The 19,720-nt window shown below is 37.6% G+C and overlaps 1 protein-coding gene and 1 pseudogene across 3 annotated transcripts in view; one reads left to right on the top strand and one right to left on the bottom strand.

The window, feature by feature from the left end:
• NSUN6 (NOP2/Sun RNA methyltransferase 6) overlaps nucleotides 1-19,720 on the top strand; it is a 62,087-nt gene that overhangs the window by 4,859 nt on the left and 37,508 nt on the right. The window contains exons 3-5 of one of the 2 annotated variants that reach the window (XM_082742058.1): nucleotides 23-102; nucleotides 15,443-15,552; nucleotides 17,391-17,544. In XM_082742058.1, coding sequence (XP_082598184.1) covers nucleotides 23-102; nucleotides 15,443-15,552; nucleotides 17,391-17,544 — 344 coding nt within the window. The remainder of the gene's footprint in view (nucleotides 1-22; nucleotides 103-15,442; nucleotides 15,553-17,390; nucleotides 17,545-19,720) is intronic. The other variant, XM_082742059.1, reaches the window with a different exon arrangement.
• Nucleotides 5,405-8,861, bottom strand: LOC309870044 (glycerol kinase pseudogene; annotated as a pseudogene). The gene is made up of 2 exons (XR_014316504.1): nucleotides 5,641-8,861; nucleotides 5,405-5,423 (listed from the first exon to the last, which is right to left on the bottom strand). The product of XR_014316504.1 is annotated as a glycerol kinase pseudogene (transcript).

Here is a 19,720-nt window from a genome sequence, read left to right as displayed (position 1 = left end):
TCTGTTTGTTTATTTTTAACAGCAGTTTAATGGATTAAATGTTCCTATTCTTCAACATCCAGACCTTCAGGATGTCTTACTTATTCCTGTTATTGGACCTAGGTTTGTAATTATTTTATTTTCAAATGAAATTTTTCTAAAAATTTGTCATAGGTTTTTTTTCTTACTGTTTGGTGATACTAAATTTCTCTATTATTAGCAATTTCATATAGACAGACAGTTCACAAATTCATAAATGCAACTTCGTATTCTGTCTTAGAAGATATTATAAAAGAGTAGGAATGGGTCCAGATACCTTGAAAGTAATGCCTTTTAGTCCATTTGGTGCAGTGATTGGTGACTTTTCCTCCTACTTAGTAAGAAACTTCATTTGTTTACTTATATGTATTAAGAGGTTCCAAGGCTAATTTAAAACTTTTTTTGAGCTGCCACTAAAATATATAACATTTTTCCTGCTTTCCTAGTTAATGTGTTTGTAAAATTTTATTAAGTAATTCAGTTACTTTGATTTACTATGTATGCTCTATGAGTAGAACAGGCATTGTTCTCATTTATGTATTTGGAAGGCATATGTTTGAAAATGGGGGGTGGGGGGCTTTCATATTTTAATGGGAGTAATGGAAGTTCAACTTCCAAGGAATATTTTTAAATCCCTAATTATGATTTAATTTTTTATACCCCTAAGAAAGATATTAAATAGAAATAAAATAGAAAATAGAAAAATGTTCATTTTGTTAAAGCTTGAAAGTAATTTAGTGGTCAGTAAAGCCGTGGTTCAGTAAATTATGGTTTATCGTGCAGTGGAATATGGACTTTAATGAGGAAGAGTTACATGTACCGGTAAGAGGATAGTCACAATTAAGTATCAAAAAGAGATTGTTATGTATGGGATAATTACACTTTTTTTTTGCAATTACAAAAAACAACTACACATTTATGTATATTTACTTATATACAGGAAAAGGTCCAAAGGCTTTAATATACCCAGCTATTAATAGAGGTTAATTTTGAGTGGTTAACTCTGAAGAGTTCGGATTGGGAGAGAAGGGGTAAGAGATTTTCATTTGTAACATTTCTGTGTTATTTTTACTATAAGCATGTATTCCTTTGGCAATTAAAGATTTTGTGAGTTCCTTATTGTTTTTTAAGATAAACTGTGTAGACAGTGAAATGAAGAGATTTTAATTAAGTGTACTGTTTGCTGAATTTCTCCACATTTGTACAGCTGTGTAGCCAAGACCTATCCCAATCAAGGTAGAAAGAAGTCCATAATTCTCCCTAATAGAACTCATTTCATTTTTAAAATTTTATTTATTTATTTATTTATTTTATTTTTCTGTTTTTTAAGGATTTTATTTATTTGACACAGGGAGAGATCACAAGTAGGCAGAGAGGCAGGCGGGGGGGGTGGAGCAGGCTCCCTGCTGAGCAGAGAGCCCGATGTGGGGCTTGATCTCAGGACCCTGAGATCATGACCTGAGCCGAAGGCAGAGCCTTGACCCACTCAGGTGCCCCTTTATTTATTTTTTAAAATATTTTATTTATTTGTGAGATAGCACATGAATGGGTTGTGGGGCAGAGGAGAAGCAGAAGCAGACTTTCCATAGTGGGAGCCGGACTCTGGGCTCAGTGCCAGGAGCCTGGGATCATGACCTGAGCCGAAGGCAGACACTTAATCAACTGAGCCACCCAGTTGGCCCTATTTCATTCTTTTTAATATGTGCATACTTTTAAAACATTTATTCATCCCTGTAATATAGATAGGCATTTATTTTTTTCCTGTTTTTCATTATTACCAACAGTAAATATTCTAAGGATGTTTCTTTGTAAATTTGTGTAAGAAGGTCTACAGGATAAACTGGTACAGCATAGAATCATTGGTTCATTGGTCTGTGCATATTTTAGTTTGAGATATAGTGCCTTCTATAAAGTTATCATTTAATGTTTCTAGCAGTATATGAGAGAGTATCAATCTTTCATTCTCACTAATACTGGCCATGCTAGTTCTTTTGAAGTATTTAGATGATTTAACTTTATTTTCTGAACTTAGTACCTTTTCATCCTATTCTTTGTAGTGATCTAGACACTCATTAGAACGTTAGTGAATTAGGGGCACCTGGGTGGCTCAGTGGGTTAGAGCCTCTGCCTTCGGCTCAGGTCATGATCCCAGGGTCTTGGGATCAAGCCCTGACTCAGGTTCTCTGCTCGGCAGGGAGCCTGCTTCCTCCTCTCTCTCTGCCTGCCTCTCTGCCTACTTGAGATCTCCGTCTGTCAAATAAATAAATAAAATCTAAAAAAAAAAAAAAAAAGTGAATTAGAAGACATAAATGATGGGTTATGACAGAAAAGTTCAAAAATCATTTAGGATTATAGATTTGCATACCTACTATTCACTTCTAAAAGGAGCAAATCAGTTCTTTTTTGTTTTTAAAACTCATTATCAGTATTATTATTATTATATTCCTTTTCATTATGAAAAATGAGGAAGTTCTTACACTTAGCTTTTTAAAAATCTTACACTTAAATTTTATCCCCTAAAACATCCACCAGCCAATTTTTATTTACTGTGTTCTTTAAGCATTGCACAGGCTTATAACATTGTTATTCTAGAAGCACAATTCAAATGAATGCTGTGCTTACTTTTAGTCCTAACAGTTCATTCCTGAGTTCTTTGTCTTGATTACTCTTGGTTGGTGACCTTAGTCATTTATCAGGTCTGCAACACCTGTTTCCCGTCTCCAAAGTAAGTATTCTCATTTCCAAAGTATTTACACTCTTGCTTCAGAATTGCCTGTTGCTTTTATATTTAAACAATAGATTGGCTGATTATAGTACTTTCAGGTCCTATATTATTTCCCTTAGCAGACATTGCTAAGGGAATATAATTCCCTTTGTAGACATTGCTTTTGGAATGTTATATCATCAAGTGTTGCTGTGAAAAAAATCAGAGGCCCCAGCGAACAGTATCTTAGTTTTTGCTTGGAGATCTACAGGTTTTCTATCACTAAACTAAAGTTTCTCCAAAACTTTAGAAACTTGATGGCTTGATTTTTTTTTTTTTTTTTTTTACCATTCTTTCTTAGTTTTTTAATTAATTATTTTTATTAACATACAATGTGTTATTTGCCTCAGGGGTACAGGTCTGTGAATCATCAGACATACACATTTCACAGCACTCACCATAGCACATACCATTCCCCGTGTCCATAATGCAACCACCCTTCCATACCTCCTCTCCCCCCAGCACCCTTAGTTTGTTTTGTGCCATTCTTTCTTATTTTTTAATGAAACAGTGTAACTCTTTAGTTAGGAGTCTTTCAGTATCATATTTTTCTCTATTCTGTATAAGAACACTAGGGGGCGCCTGGGTGGCTCAGTCAGTTAAGTGTTTTCCAGCTCATGTGTGGGATCAAGCCCCATGAACCCCCTGTAGGACTCCCTGCTGTTTGGACAGTCTGTTTCTTCTTCTCCCTTCATCTGTGCTCATGTGCTTGCTCATGTGCGCCCTCTATCTTGCAAATGAATAAATAAAAATATTTTTAAAATCCCCACTAGGGCTATAGGTTGGATTTCCATTGCAGATACCCCCTGTGTTGGGGCACCCCAAGATAGCCCCCAGGTTTGGTGATTGGCAAGAAGGACCCACAGGACTTATCATGTAGTTGTGCTCATGGTGAAGATTTATTACAATAAAGGACACAAAAAACTGCAAAGGGAAGGGTATATGGGGCAAAGCCTGGAGGAAGCCAGGCACAAGCTTCCAAGAGACCTTTGTCCAATGGAGTTACTAGGACATGCATAATTCCTCTAGCAATGAGTTTTGACAAGAGTTGAATAGATGTCTAGGAGGGAAGCTTATTAGAGACTCAGTAGCAAGTGTTTTATCGGGTGCTGGTCATGTTCGCACCCTCTGCCCTGCATATACCAAAATTTCAGCCTCTGGAAAGGAGAACAGGTGTTCAGAACAAAGCACATTGCTTGTACAAATATTTAGGAACAATAATCCACTCTTATCATTACAGAAGGTTTTCAGTTAGTCCTGGGAACGGTTTTCCAGTCACAGTTGCAGATGCCTGCCAAGGGTTGATCTTTCAAGCAGACCTTTCTAAAAATAGCAGTCTCAAGCCTATTGTGTTCTCTCTTATTTCCGAGACTTTCTTACTGTTTATTTTCCAGTTCACTACTTTTTTTTTTTTTAAGATTTTATTTATTTATTTGACAGACAGAGATCACAAGCAGGCGGAGAAGCAGGCATAGAAAGAGGAGGAAGCAGACTCCCCACTAAGCAGAGAGCCCGATGCGGGGCTCGATCCCAGGACTCTGGGATCATGACCTGAGCCAAAGGCAGAGGCTTTAACCCACTGAGCCACCCAGGCGCCCCCAGTTCACTACTTTTTTATCTAGTTTTTCTTAGATTCCATTTTGAGTTATTCCTTTTCGTTTGTTTTTGAAAATATAATGACCCATTCGAAATTTTTTTTCTTTGGGTTTTTGTTTTTGTTTCATTTTGCTACTATATATGTCTAGGTCCTGAGTTGAATGAATCTTTTCTGCTTCTCTAACTCACTGGAGGGAAACACTTGAACTCATATAGCTTCTTCGAGTATGCAGTTTGCTCAAAAATGATACAGAATGGTGTGAACTGTATCCCTATACAGCTAAACAGATGTGTTTTTAAAAAATGGTTTCAAACCTGGTGATTCACAGACCTGTACCCCTGGGGATAAAAATATATGTTTATAAAAAATAAAAAATTAAAACAACAACAACAACAACAACAAAAAAAAAAAAAAAGGTTTCACGGAGTTTTCCCTAGTGGCACGGTTCTAGTCCTGGTGAGCACAGCTGATAAAGACCGAGGTTCTCTGTGAAGGGTTCCAGCTCTCAGCACTTTTTTTTTTTTTTTTTTTTAAGAATGAGGGTCAATTTATTTTAAGTCATTTCATCATTAAATACCAATATGCACAGTTTCAAACATTTATAAATATTTCAATTAATAGAAAATTAATGGAATCTTAAAATTATCTGAACAGTGATTTAACAATTATTTACAACTAACTGATTTTGTAGAAACATAATTATGTTTAAAAGTACCCTCATCACAAAGTAATAATTTCACAGTACCTTTCTATAATATTTTTGTCACTCAAGTGGCAGCTGCAGCAATAAAACCCAAGTAGATTGAATAATTTAGAAACAGCATAATCAGAACTGCAAATGCAAGCCACCATTAACACCAAACAAAACAAGACTTTTTATACTAATATATAAATATTTCCCCATTTTCAGCACTGGTTGAAGAAAATATTAGGAGATAGTATTTTATTTGTAGTAAGCAAATTAATTTTAGGATTTTAAAAAATTGACATTAAGATGCTAGATTAGGTAGGTTTTTATAACATGTAATACTATTTTGAGAAATTCTTTATTTCACTGGAAGCCGTTTCTTTTTTTTTTTTTTTTTAAAGATTTTATTTATTTATTTGACAGACAGAGATCACAAGTAGGCAGAGAAGCAGGCAGAGAGAGAGAGGAGGAAGCAGGCTCCCCGCTAAGCAGAGAGCCCAATGCAGGGCTCCATCCCAGGACCCTGGGACCACGACCCGAGACGAAGGCAGAGGCTTTACGCCACTGAGCCACCCAGGCGCCCTTGGAAGCCATTTCTAATTGCAAACCTTTCTTCAGTTGTATTAGGACAGTAACTGGGGATAAGTCTCTGTGATCCCAAATAGAAATTATACTTGCTTACGAGCAACTAATAACATATTTGGATACAAAGAGATTATTGGCTTTATTCCTAAGGTTTTCTTCTACTTCAGTGTTTAGGCTTTTTTGCTATCCCCTCTAAACAATCCCAAATATTTCTAAAATTATGTCAAAGGAAGATAACTTGATATGGACTAGTGCTTGTTTGAAAACAGTATTTACCATAGTATTCCACAGTTTTGTTTTTTCCTTTTTTTTTAAAGACAGGTATCCAGCTAAAAAAATTAAATAAAAAGGTATAAGAAAAATAGCTGAAGTCACGATGAAGTACATTTTCTTTTACTAAGAACATATACTTAAACTTTAAATGCTGGCTCTCTTAAAAAGTTTCTCCTTTTAAATTTGTATAACCGTTGCCCAAAAATGTATACAGTGATTTCCCCAAAATATTTATACACACAGTGGTCCACTTAAGACCAGCCCCATTATAACCTACTGAATACAATGTGCTCTGAATTTATAAATGGGCTACCCTCTGTATATAAAATATAGAGGCATGTATGTTAGACATACAAGTAAGACATATGAAAAGGAGAGATGAAAAGAAAAAAGTGTTCTTCCCTGTAAGATCCAAACAGATATTCAGTGTGTTAGTGAGATCATGTAAAATGTACTCTTGATTTATAAATAGACTGCCCTCACTGTATAAAATATATATAGGCATGTATGTTATACATACAAAATGAAAAATATACAAAGGAGAGATGAAAAAAGAGAGGAAAAAGTGTCCTTGCCTAGAAGATCCAGACAGCAATTCAGTGAATGAGTGAGACCACGTAAAGTTTCTGAAGAATTTCAGTTTTGGCAAATACCTTTCTGGAAAATGTCTTAAGCTATGAGAGTACTCAATTTGCATTTTAAGAATTCCATAGAGGTGTCCATTTAAACATTCGGGGAAGATGTTGTGGCCTCCTTAATATGCAGAAAAGAGGACTTTTAGGGTCTGTTAAAAAGAAATGGAACAAAAAGCCACTCATTTTTAGCTGGTTAGTAATCATCCCTTAGTCAAGTGTGTGTAGTGCAAAGAACCAAATCCTAGACCATCATTGGCGTTTTAGTGTGTTTGATGAAAGATTCCAATGAAATGAAGGACCTGAATTCTTCCTAGATCTCAGAGGGAATGGGGCAGGACACGATGGCAAAGGAGGAGTCAGCCCCCAAGGTGGCTGGTCCAATCTTAACTCCTGATGTTAAAAAACACACCAAATGTTTCTATAGCATTCTTTCTGCTGCATTTTCTTTATTTCAAGTCACAGGTATACTTGGAGGGTCATGCAGCAAGTGGCTTATAAATAAAATCAGAGTCTATGAATAGAGTCATCACATTAAGAGACAATCGCTGGATTCTCTCATTAGGCAAAGAGCTTGCATCTTTGGAATCCGTGAGTTGGTGTCATTTATGGGATACCTGAGATGTACCTTGCTCCGATTAACATTACCATGCTACTCACTATAAAAAAGCCCAAGGGTAGACTATAGAAGATACTAGGGTCACCACTTTCTGAAGACTGAGTTGTAACCCAGCCCACTGACTTCATCACAGCTTTCTTCCATGTAGAGTAACGAATTTCACTTTCTTCAGCATTGATTTGTGGTTCAAACCGCTCCATTGTGACCGCTGACAGATCTTCGGGTTCGAGACTCCAAACGCCAACTCCTTCCGCGGCCCCCGCCGCCATGGCCGCCCCGAGGGCAGTTGTTTCGGGCATTGAAGGCTTCACTACTGGGATATACAGAATGTCTGCCTGCAGCTGCATAAGAATTTTGTTGTTGGTCATTCCTCCGTCTACCTGCAAATGACTGAGTGGAATTCCACAGTCGCGGTTCATGGCATCCAAAATCTCCCGGGTCTGGAAACAAACAGCTTCTAATGCAGCAAAAGCAATATGGCATTTATTGGTGAACTGAGTAAGCCCACAGATGATCCCTCTTGCGCTCGGCTCCCAGTAAGGTGCGTACAACCCCGAAAACGCGGGGACGAAGTAGCAGCCGTAAGAGGTACCTACTTCTTTAGCAAGTTTTTCGATTTCCTCTGAGGTCTTTATAATTCCAAGATTGTCTCTTAGCCAGCGAATAACAGCACCAGCTATAGCTACAGAACCTTCCAAGGCATAATACACTGGTTTGTCTCTGCCAAGCTTATAAGCCACTGTGGTCAGAAGGCCATGCTCAGAAAACACACATTTGCGGCCTGTATTACATAGTAAGAAACAGCCTGTTCCATATGTATTTTTGGCTTGCCCATCCTGGAAGCACATTTGTCCCACCAGTGCAGCAGACTGGTCCCCCAAACACCCAGATATTGGCACACCTTCCAAGGCCCCAGCTTTCATTAGGCCATAGATCTCAGAAGAACTCCGGACATTTGGAAGAATCTTCATCGGAATTTCAAAAAATTCGCAGAGCTCTTTATCCCATTCCAGAGAGTGAATGTTGAAAAGCATTGTCCTACTTGCATTTGTTACATCGGTACAGTGGACACCTCCTTTGGCCCCTCCTGTCAAACTCCAAATAAGCCATGAATCAATGGTCCCAAAAAGAGCTCTATTTTCTTCAACAGCCCTTTGAACTTTTCTCTCATTGTCAAGGAGCCAACGAAGTTTCACCGCACTAAAGTAAGTGCTAAGTGGAAGGCCTGTCTTGGACTTGACAAAGTTATTATTCCCTGGAATTCTTTTACTAAGATTCTCAACGGTAAACTGGGTTCTTAGGTCAAGCCACACCACAGCATTGTAGAGAGGCTCTCCGGTTAACTTGTCCCAGACTACAGTGGTTTCCCTCTGGTTACTGACACCAATAGCTTTTATGTTGGAAATATCAACATTGAGCTGCCCAAGTTTCTCACATGTTTTCTCTATACACTGGTAGACAGACTGCAGAATTTCCTTAGGATCTTGTTCCACCCATCCTTCTCTTGGAAACTCTTGTTTTAGTTCCACTTGATGATGACTAAGTAGTTCGGCTGTTTTTGAATTGAAAACAAAAAAGCGCGTTGAGCTGGTGCCCTGGTCCACTGCCCCCACCAGTGGCCCCAAAACTGCTTTCTTCGCGGCTGCCATGAAACCAGCTTCGGGTCAGCCCGTTTCCCTGGTGACGGCGGCGGGCGGGGGAGGGGCAGATGGTGAGCCCGGAAGGCGAGGCTGCGTGCAAGGCTGCGTGCGTGGCAGAACCTCGGCACTTTTTTGCATGGGGATTTAATGATAGGGTCTGCTTAGTTGAGTCTGGTGAGGGGCACCAAACTTGGTTGCGCTTTCCCTTCCCTTAGCTACTTTCGGGCAGTTTATCCAGATTTGTCAGGGAAGGCGCAGATGTGCTGATGACCCTGTTCCTCTGTCAGGTGTGTCTGCTGTGAGCGGGACACTAACAAGAACTTCTCAGATTCTCATTTCTCAACCTGAACCCCCCCCCCCCCCCCCGTCCAGGTTCTAAGTAATAAATATTTGATTAGGCCTCCGTGAGATTTTTCTTTTCAGAGACATTTATACCCTGTGGAGGAACTAGGTTTGATCCAAATTTCTGTGTCAGACAGTTACTCCTCCTCAACGGAAATATAGCTGTTGGTCACTTTTATTATAAATGGCATGCCCTTCTCAAATCGTTGTTTCTTTCTTCCTTTGTACAGACTTGAGAAAAAGAAATACACTCTCAGTCTTTTACTGATATTTTACTGTATACTCAATATCCTATAATTATTTAAAATACCGAATAGAAGTGAAACTGTATTTGTAGATAATGAATAATTTTAAAAGTAATTTCTCACCATAAATTCTGGTTCCCTCAGTTTACTTAATATGATACTTAATATGCTAATTAAATCTGTTTTAAGGTTGCTTAAGGTTTTATCATTGGTCATGTCATGAGATTGAACATAAGGCTGTAGTGTTGAATTTGACAGTATCAACGTCAACATTATTTGAGAAACTTAGGAGAAAATTGAATGCCAGGCTTCTCTTCTCATTTTCTAAAGACTGAGTTTATACTAGTAGAATTTTTTAGGTCAACATTCAATTCATAATTTTTAAAGATCTCTACATTTTTTTTTAATTAGTGTACCTCCCTTTTTGACAAAAGTCTCAGCAAAATATTTTCAACAGGTCAGAAAATTTTCTTTTTTTCCTTTGCAATGAATAACTAATCCAGTAGCATAATTCTCTTGAGATCCACATGAGGCTGTATTCGTCTCTCTGAGCCTGCTTGATTTCCATCTTTCATCATTCTTGCTAGTATCAGCACTTTAATATTTCAATTGCTGTTTGTGTATATGAAATAATACGGTAAATGCAATAGAATGTTCAAGTAATTGCACAAAAATGGTTGATTAAGTACAGATGGCAGGCCTGCTGAAAAAGAAATATTTGTTGGCATGCAATAATATACAACATCTTAAAATTATAATCATTATCTCCTATTGGTGTAGAGTTGCCAATATGTGCAGTAAAATGCCAAATTGAGGGGCGCCTGGGTGGCTCGGTTGGTTATGTGTCTGCCTTTGGTTCAGGTCCTGAACCCAGGGTCCCAGGATTGAGCCCCATGTCAGGCTCCCTGTTTAGTGGGGAGTCTGCTTATTCCACTCCCCCTGCTTGTGCTCGAATGAGAGCTTTCTCTCTCACACTCTCTCTCAAATAAATAAAATCTTAAAAAAAAAAAAAAGCGCCAAATGGGTAAGTTTATATTTTTATATGTATTTTAGTGGGACATTCTCATAATCCCACTCTTTAATTTGTAGACACCTCATTTTTTTTTTTTTAAGATTTTATTTATTTATTTGACAGAGATCACAAGTAGGCAGAGTCAGGCAGAGAGAGAGGAGGAAGCAGGCTCCCTGCTGAGCAGAGAGCCCGATGTGGGGCTCGATCCCAGGACCCTGAGATCATGACCCGAGCCGAAGGCAGCAGCCCAAACCACTGAGCCACCCAGGCGCCCCTGTAGACACCTCATTTTTTAAAAGCTATTTTACTAGTTTTTTCTTAATCTGAGTACCTTCATATGATTCTTCCCTCCCATCTATATTACTGTACTATCAGAAGGTCCTCTTTCTTTAATGTTTACTTCTTTATTTATAAATATTGCAATAAAAAATTAAACTTTTAACATGTGTTATGGCCCTGCATCAACTCACATTTCCCTTTATCTATGCTGCCTCAAACTTTCCCCTTTAGCAAAGCTGAATTATACCTTGATACTTGCATATTTGGGATCTTATGTTTTTATACAATTAGTCCTAGTGTTGAGGGATCCCCAAGACCACTCCCTGGCTTGATGACTCTAGGACGACTCATAGGATTCAGCATATAGTAGTACTTGTGACTGTAATTTATTACAGTGAAGTAATCTGAAGCAGAATCAGCAAAGGGAGGGGGTACCTGGGAGAACCAGTTGAAAGCTTACAGAATTCTCTTCCGATGGAGTCACACAGGAAACACTTAATTCCCTCAGGAACAGGCTTGACAAACTGTAAGATGTTGCCAGCCAGGGAAATTCATTAGCAACTCGTGTCTAGAATTTTATTTGTATCTGGTCATGTAAGCACTCCACGCCTGGCACATGCCCACATTCTGGCCTCTCAGAAGGAAAGTCATTGTTGGCTGTAACCGTAATATTTGTACAGATGATTTAAGGATAGTGAGCTATTCTCATCAGTGAATAGTGGGTATCCTTCTGAAATCTGAGTTCCCAGATGGCAGCCAGGGACCAATCTTGTACAGTGCAGGGACAACCTTTGGACAATGCTGTAATTCAGGACTGCTATGTTAACTCTTTTTTTCTGTAGCCCGTCTTTCTGTCATCTCCATGAAATGGTTATTCCCATAAAAACATTCTGCTTAAAACTGCAAGGTTCTATATCCCAAGACATTTTTCGGATTGGTGCTATGTCTAAGACCCAAGGGTGTTATAAAGATGAATGAAATGCAGTTGATTGGTTTAACAACAGGAAACCTTTGTATGAATCAAGATTGTTAAAAGTGCTGCAGTGAAGGTATTAATAAAGTATCATCAGAGCACAGAATAGGAAGGACTGAATGAAAGGAAGTTGGTAAAGATTTTCGAGTAGTTATTATTTCATTTGAGCCTTGAATCGTGTTTAGGCATTAGGCTGGTGGGGTAAGATGGCCAAGGTTATGGGAGGTGGAGAGAAAGCAGAAGTACCGACGCCCGAAAATACAAGTTGGCTCATGTCAAAGTGATCAGGTTTGGCTCTTTAGTTGCTTTTTCAGAGAGGGTGGTGAAACGATGAGGTTGAAGAAGTTGGGAGAGGCCAGCTGTGAAATGTAAAAGATTTTCTTTTTTTTAAATTAAGGAATGTTCAGTTTTATTATTTTTTTAAAAGACCTTATTTATTTATTTGACAGACAGAGATCACAAGTAGGCAGAGAGGCAGGCAGAGAGAGAGAGAGGAGGAAGCAGGCTCCCCACTGAGCAGAGAGCCCAATGCGGGGCTTGATCCCAGGACCTAGGATCTGCTCATGACCTGAGCAGAAGGCAGAGGCTTTAATCCACTGAGCCACCCAGGTGCCCCAGGAATGTTTAGTTTTTTGCTTAGAACATAGGAACCAAAGAATACTGATAGTAGCATAAAGCTATTTTTTTCAATCACATGGAGGTCATGATCCATTAGAAGGTTGTAAAATCAATTTAATGTCCTTTTTTTAAGCATTTTAAAAAAGAAATGGGGTATTTCATAAGGTATCATATTGTACTGCATATACAGATTGTGTTTCATAAAATGTTTGATATAAATATGTGTATAAATATATATGTGTATACATATATACACAAATATGTCCTGAGTTGTGATATTAACTGCATTTCTATGGGTTCCAGTGAAAAAAGTTTAAAAGAAAAATTATAAGACTGGAAACCAATTAGGAAATCATTTTAGAGTGTTTTATTTCCAACAATTTGGTAACCTAGATTTCTAAAAATGTTTCTACTTGCATACACCTAGGAATACTAAATAAAAAATAAGGCAATAAAATGCACAACTGAGTGATTGACCGTGTAGGTGGATATTCAGGGGTTAGAATGAAGAGTAACTGAAAGCAGAACAGTAAGCCCGTGAGTGAATGTTCGGGGTTTGGGAGATGGGGGAGAGGAGGTGGTTGGTCTTCTACATTTAGAGGTTTTCCTTTTAATATAGGAGATAAGGTGAGACATATCCAGAAGTCAGTGCAAGACAATAATTAAGGAGTTAGATCTCTCATCTTTTTAAACAGGTTTACTTATCTATTAGAGGGAGAGAGTTTGCACAATGGAGGGGGACAGAGGGAGAGGGAGAAGCAGACTCCTCGCTGAGCAGGCAGCCTGGTATAGAGTTGATCTGAGGACCCCGAGATCATGACCTGAGCTGAAGGCAGCTGCTTAACCAATGGAGTCACCCAGGCACCCTTAGATCTCTCTTGTCTTGGGGTTTGGGTTGAAGAAGACAGATCTATGAATGTGAAACTATGGTTCCATGCTTTATAAAGATTTGGAATTCAAGTCATGCTACCTAAGTGGTCTTAAAACCAAAAATCTGGGAAATTAATTTAAAAACTTAATCCCAAGCCAGTTCCTCAGGTGCTTGACAAAAGCCAGGCAAAACTGCTTTCGAGAGGCATACATTCTATCCAGGCTACACGGGGTTGAAAGCTACACGAGGATCCAAACCACCATAAGTGAGAGCATAAGCCACAAATTGAAGGATCAGATTTCCCCCCAAACTTTAGCAGATTAGAGCTATCTAAGTAGAGACTTTAAAATCAAATTTCTTAAAATGTTTAAGAACAGAAGCAGAATCTAAAGTATAAAGATCCCAAGAGGAAAGGAGTAGAATTGAAAAAAAGTCTAGAAATAAGAATATCATCATTAAAATAAAAAATCTGTTCAGTGAGTTAAATTGTACCTTAGACCCAACTGATGGAGAATTATTGAAGTAGAAGACCCATGGGAAATGATCTGGAATGCAGCAGAGATTGATAAATAAAAATGTGAAGTTGAATCGAGTCAAAAATAGAATGGAAAGATACTTCATATTTCTAATAGGTTGCAAATGTAGAGAATAGAAGTAATGAGAGACAGCATTCAGAAATGTAATGACTACGAATTTTCCACAATTGATTTAAGAAGTACAGTGAGTCTGGGGGCACCTGGTTGGTGCAGTTGATTGAGCATCTGACTTGTTTTCAGCTTAGGTCACGGTCATGAGATCATGGGATCAAGCCCCAGTTTGGGCTTCAAGCTTAGCTCTGAGTCTGCTTGGGACTGACTCATACTCCTATTCCCCAGCCCTCTAAAATAAATAAAATCTTAAAAAAAAATTATAATGAGTCTAAAGCCAAAAATAAGAATAATTCCATGTCTACTTCAGAATGAAACTGCAGAACACCAAAGACATAAAGATCTGAAAACCGTTAAAGGTAAAAAAAAAAGGCAAGAAGTTATTTCAGTGACCAAGTTAGAAGCTGATAGATGTCTGATGTTGGAGGCTGGGTCTGGAAGACCTGTCAGAGAATTAGGGGTGGTGTGATTTGGTAACACTGCAAGTATTGAGTTTGAGGATTTAGGAAGACGTTGAGGCTTCCAGTTTGGTTATCGAGGCAGATGACAACACTTAGTTCAAGATTGGCAACAGAACGATGGAAAGATTTGGGATGTGCCAAAGATGGAGGGTCAGGGGAAAGGTAACATTGTTTAGGACTTGCTGATTTGGAAGTAACCACGAGAAACCTACATACACATAGCCTACATACGCATACACATGGTAGTGGGTGATTAGAAATACCAATTCAAAGTCTAGAAGGGCCAAACATGAGAACACATAGGTCATTTTTGTAAGTTATTATTGAAAGTCTGAGATTGCCGAGAGTAGAATGCAAGGTGAGAAGAGATGCAGCATGTTTTGAAACTTGGGGGAATGGACCTCTTTAAGAAGTAGATAGGGAATGAGCAGATAGAACATGAGAAACAAGTGGTATAAAACTGAGAAGCTCCGTGAGATTTGACCATCTGGAGATCATGGAAGAAAGAGAGGACCCACTACTTTGCCACAGCAAGGAGATGTGACAACAAGTGCAATATTGCCAGCACGGACATGCATAAGAGACTCAGTGCTTAAGGTCTTTATTCAGGGCTGATCACGTAGGTATCCCCTGACTTTTGAAAACATCTTTTCTTTGAATTAGAAGTAATACTTATATGTTAGTGGTCTAATGGAATGAATAGAAGGTGAGAAATTGGAAAACAAAAAAGGTGGACAGTAAAGGAAGAATAAAATCATCTGGTTTAAAAAATGACTAGTTGACCATGCAGCAATATACCATTTAGAAATGTTTTAGAATTCATTGTATATTGTCTCTTTCAGTCTTTGAAGATAAGGACATTATTTTTCCCTTCTAAATCCACCATGGAAACTGGTGCTCTTTAAATTATTAAGCAGTTTTTGGTGCTACTTTATTGCTTTCTACCAGATAGAGCTCTACTTTTTCTTTTCTCAAGTGTGCTCCCTCCCCCTCTCTAAACCACTTCCTCTATATTTATCCTTTTTTTCAACTTCTTTTTCTTATTTATTCATTCGTGGCATGATCTTGGGACAGTCAGGAGTAAAGGGGTTATTTAGGGTTTAGATTGAAACATTAAAAAGTTCAGTGGGGGTTGGAGGTGTATTACTCTGTCAAAATTTCTCATCTTACTTCTCTAGGAAGAATATAAAAAAACAACATTGTGAAGCAATTGTTGGAGCACAATGTGGCAATGCAGTGTTAAGAGGAGCCCATGTCTATGTTCCAGGAATTGTGTCAGCTTCAAAATGTAAGTGCAGGGGCGCCTGGGTGGCTCACTGGGTTAAAGCCTCTGCCTTCGGCTCAGGTCGTGGTCCTGGGGTCCTGGGATCGAGCCCCGCTTCGGGCTCTCTGCTCAGCAGGGAGCCTGCTTTCTCCTCTCTCTCTGCCTGCCTCTCTGCCTACTTGTGATTTCTGTCTGTCAAGTAAATGAATAAGGTCTTTAAAGGAAAAGAAAAAAAAAAAGTAAGTGCAGTGTTTCAGCCTCCCTGTACAAGAAAAGATTCTTTAAAATCTGTATACATTATCAAGTGGAAAACGTATTAAACTATCATTCAGATGCATCTCAAATTTACTTTTATCAGATATTTTCCAAGTTTTACATTTGGGATAGCTAGAAAGAGATTTATCTGATATGGTCTAACAAATTGGGCATCTGTATATGTTTTTTTGCCATTTTTTTTCCCATAAAAGAGTGTGTGAGATGATGTTTATAGGATCATTACTGATTAATAGAGTGTAAGATGTCAGTGAAATTTTATTTTGTAGTCTTAACTCCATTGCCCTCAGACTTCCGTTATTTGTGAGGATATCCTTTAGAACTTGGGATCTTAATATTGGAATAAAAGCCAGTATTCTTAATTTACTCACTCAGTTGATGACATGTGCTTAATAAGCTAGTCACTGTGGTTCAGTCTTAATTTATTGGGCTTGAAGTCAAGCCACATGGGTTTTGATCTTTTCGAAAGTTAAAAGTTATTCGGTCTGTGGACTTAAGTTATTTTATCTATGAAACAAACAATTTGACCTATATTAGGTTGTGCTAAACTACTGGCCAAGTCTGGCCCATGTCTGTTTTTGCATGACTCACGGCTGAAAATGGGTTTTCCATTTTGAAAAGGTTGTTTTACAAAAATACAAAGAATATGCCAAGAGACCTTATGTGGGTCACAAAGCCCAAGGAATTCACTTGCCCTTTGTAGGAAAAGTTCATTGACGTTTGATCTGTGTGATTTAAACAGTCCTTCGAATGCCCTAGTTGATAGATTGCTCACTACTGTTCCCAAGTTAATGGGCTAGACAAATTTATGACAGGCTATGTCTAAGAACATGAAAGTGGAATTGAGTTTCCCATTATTAAAGTCAGTGGGATTGGTTACTGAAAATCATTTAATGAAATGGATACAAAACATAAACTTAATCAGCCATAAGAATCAACTCCATATGCTGTGTAGTTTCAAGGTGTTCTGAGTAATGTACGTATATATATATATATATATATATATATATATATATACACACACGTAGGTACATGTACCTATGTATACACACACTCATGTATATACATACATACACACAGACATATATATGAATGTACTTATCATTAAAATCTCTGCCTTAATTAGAAAACCAGAGAAATAACAACAGGGTTATGGGATTTAGAAACATCTCTTTGAGGGATTTTAGTGTACATTTTTGATGAATCTTTTTAAAGAAAACTTAGAACTTTGAGGAGTGAGCCAAAGATACCAAAACTTACATGAAATTGTTTAGGGAATGTTAGGTTTGGAAAAAACAATTTAAATATTAAATATCCTTCATTTTCTGCTTTGCCAAAGAGTTCCAATTTAGATAGGATGTTTTGAAACTTGTATTTTTTTGTTCTCCTAGAAAAATAATCTCCCATTAGATAGATTGTTATGAACATTTAAAAGTATAAGGGGTTATTTTGAGATAATGAGCCAGTTTAGACCTCTTCATGCCCACTATTGATGCCCTTAGGTGTCTCGAGTTTAGCTTAAAGAATTTTCACTATTCTTCTACCAAAATACGGTCTAATTAGTATAAGCCGCTTTTCTTTTTTCTTAGTTATGAAAGCTGGAGATGTTATTTCTGTATACTCTGATATTAAAGGCAAATGCAAAAAAGGAGCCAAAGAATTTGATGGAACAAAAGTATTTCTTGGAAATGGGATTTCTGAACTAAGCCGCAAAGAAATCTTCAGTGGACTACCTGAACTAAAGTATGTCATCAAATGTTTGGAGGAAATATGCATTCTTTCTGGTGGTTTGAGGAAAATAAAAACAATGTAAAAATATATCTAATTGCATTATAAAATTTTTTGGTATAAATTTGACTGGAAAATAATTGCTCAATGCCTATTTCCATGTTTTTTTGAAAAATTACTTTTGGGTAAAAGTAAATGTTTAAATTAAAAATTTTAAATTAAATTTTAAATTATAAAGTTTTTATTAAAAAATTTTTTTTATCAGAAAGCCAGGAGTCACATGGCTACTGTGGTCAAGAATTAATACATGAATCTGGGGTGCCTGGGTAGCTCAGTCGGTTGAGCGTCCAACTCTTGATTTCAGCTCAGGTCATGATCTCATGGTCGTGGCATCGGTCCCCATGTCAGGCTCCACGCTCAGTGTGGAGTCTGTTTTAGATCTTTCTCTGCCCCTTCCTGGCTCATGCTCCCACATGCTCTCTTTCGAATCTTTTTTTTTAAAAAAGAACATTTGGATTTACTCAAACCAAATTAAAAAACAGTTTTAAATCATCCTGAGTTGCTACTGATTCTAAATAAATTAAATCTGTTGGCGATCCAGAGTCATTTTGCTTCATATTTTCAGTCTGTTAAAGGAGTTCTGTGGACAACTCCATTACTCCACCATTGACAGCTGATGTAGAGGTGCTAAAAACTGAATTTATCTGTGCAGAACTGGACTACATCCCTGATTCCTGGGACAGTTTTCATGTTGCAGCAGTCTGGGTTTTAGTTGAAATTAATTCCTTTGAAGAGACAGATTATTGGATTAACTAACTGTGGATAGCAGTACTTTCCAAGTGGCCAAGAGCAAAGATTTTATTTTCCTCAGATTTTATGAATATAAAGATAAAGCTTATATATGTTCTGTTTATCTTTAGGTCTGTAATAGAAAATTGACATTTTGACTTCCTTCTTTGGTTCTGCTATTAGTGGTACACTCTTCATCCTCTCTTTTTTTGTGACTGGCTTGATTTTTTTTTTCCTGAATTATAATTGATATATAATACTGTATTTCAGGTGTACAACACAGTGATTCAATATTCATATGCATTAGGAAGTGGTCATCACAATAAGGCATTACCATCTGTGGTTATACAAAGTTAACAATATTATTAACTATATTTCCTGTGATGTACCTTACATCCCCGTGTTGTATTGATAACTTATTTCATCTTGTTTATAATTTATTTAGTCCCCGTAACTCATTTATAACTGGAAAGTTAGTCTTTTTCACCTTATTCGTTACCCCAACTCTTCTCTGTAGCACCCATCAGATCTCAGTGTCTATGTTTCTGTTTGTTTTGTTTGTTCATTTGTTTTTTAGATTCCACATATAAGTGAAATCATACGGTATTTGTCTTTGTCTGACTTACTTCACTTAGCATAATACTTTCTGGGACAGTCTATGTTGTCATGTTGGCAAAATATTATTCTTATGACTAATATTCCTTTGTGTGTGTGTATGTGTGGGTGTGTACCACATTTTCTTAATCCATTCATTTATCTGTGGACTTGTTTCTTCCTGTGGTGGATTTCTACATTTTTTAATGTAGAAATTCTACATTTTAAAATTTCTACTTTCTTATAATTGATTTCTAGTTTCTGGGGTGTTTGGGTGGCTCAGTGCGTTAAGCCTCTTCCTTTGGCTCAGGTCATGATCTCAGGGTCCTGGGTTCAAGCCCCACATTGGGCTCAGCGGGAAGCCTGCTACTGGCCCCCTCGCTCTCTGCCTGCCTCTCTGCCTACTTGTGATCTCTGTCAGATAAATAAAATCTTTTAAAAAATTGATTTCTAGTTTCATATTGTTGTGGTAGGAAGAGAAGCTTGATATGATTTTAGTCTTGTTAAATTAGTATTTGTTTTGTGGCATAACATGATCTATCCAGGAAAATGTTACATGGGCGGTTTAGAAGAATGTGTATTCTGCCGTTTGTTTTTTGTTTGTTTGTTTGCTATTTGGGGATTGAATATCCTGTATGTATCAAGTCCATGTGGTTTGATGTGTTGTTTGCTGTTATTACATTATTTTCTGTCTTTGTGATCTATCCTCTGATGTAAATGTGGTGTTAAAGTCCCCTACTATAATCATTACAATTATTAATGATTCTCTTTATGATTATGTAATGCTCTTTGTCTCTTATTACAGCCT

Source organism: Mustela nivalis (genome assembly GCF_964662115.1).
Source record: "Mustela nivalis genome assembly, chromosome: 7".
In the NCBI taxonomy this organism is placed as follows: Eukaryota; Metazoa; Chordata; class Mammalia; order Carnivora; family Mustelidae; genus Mustela; species Mustela nivalis.
The sequence above is the reverse complement of the archived record's forward strand: the minus strand, read 5'-3'. Positions and strand labels throughout refer to the sequence as shown.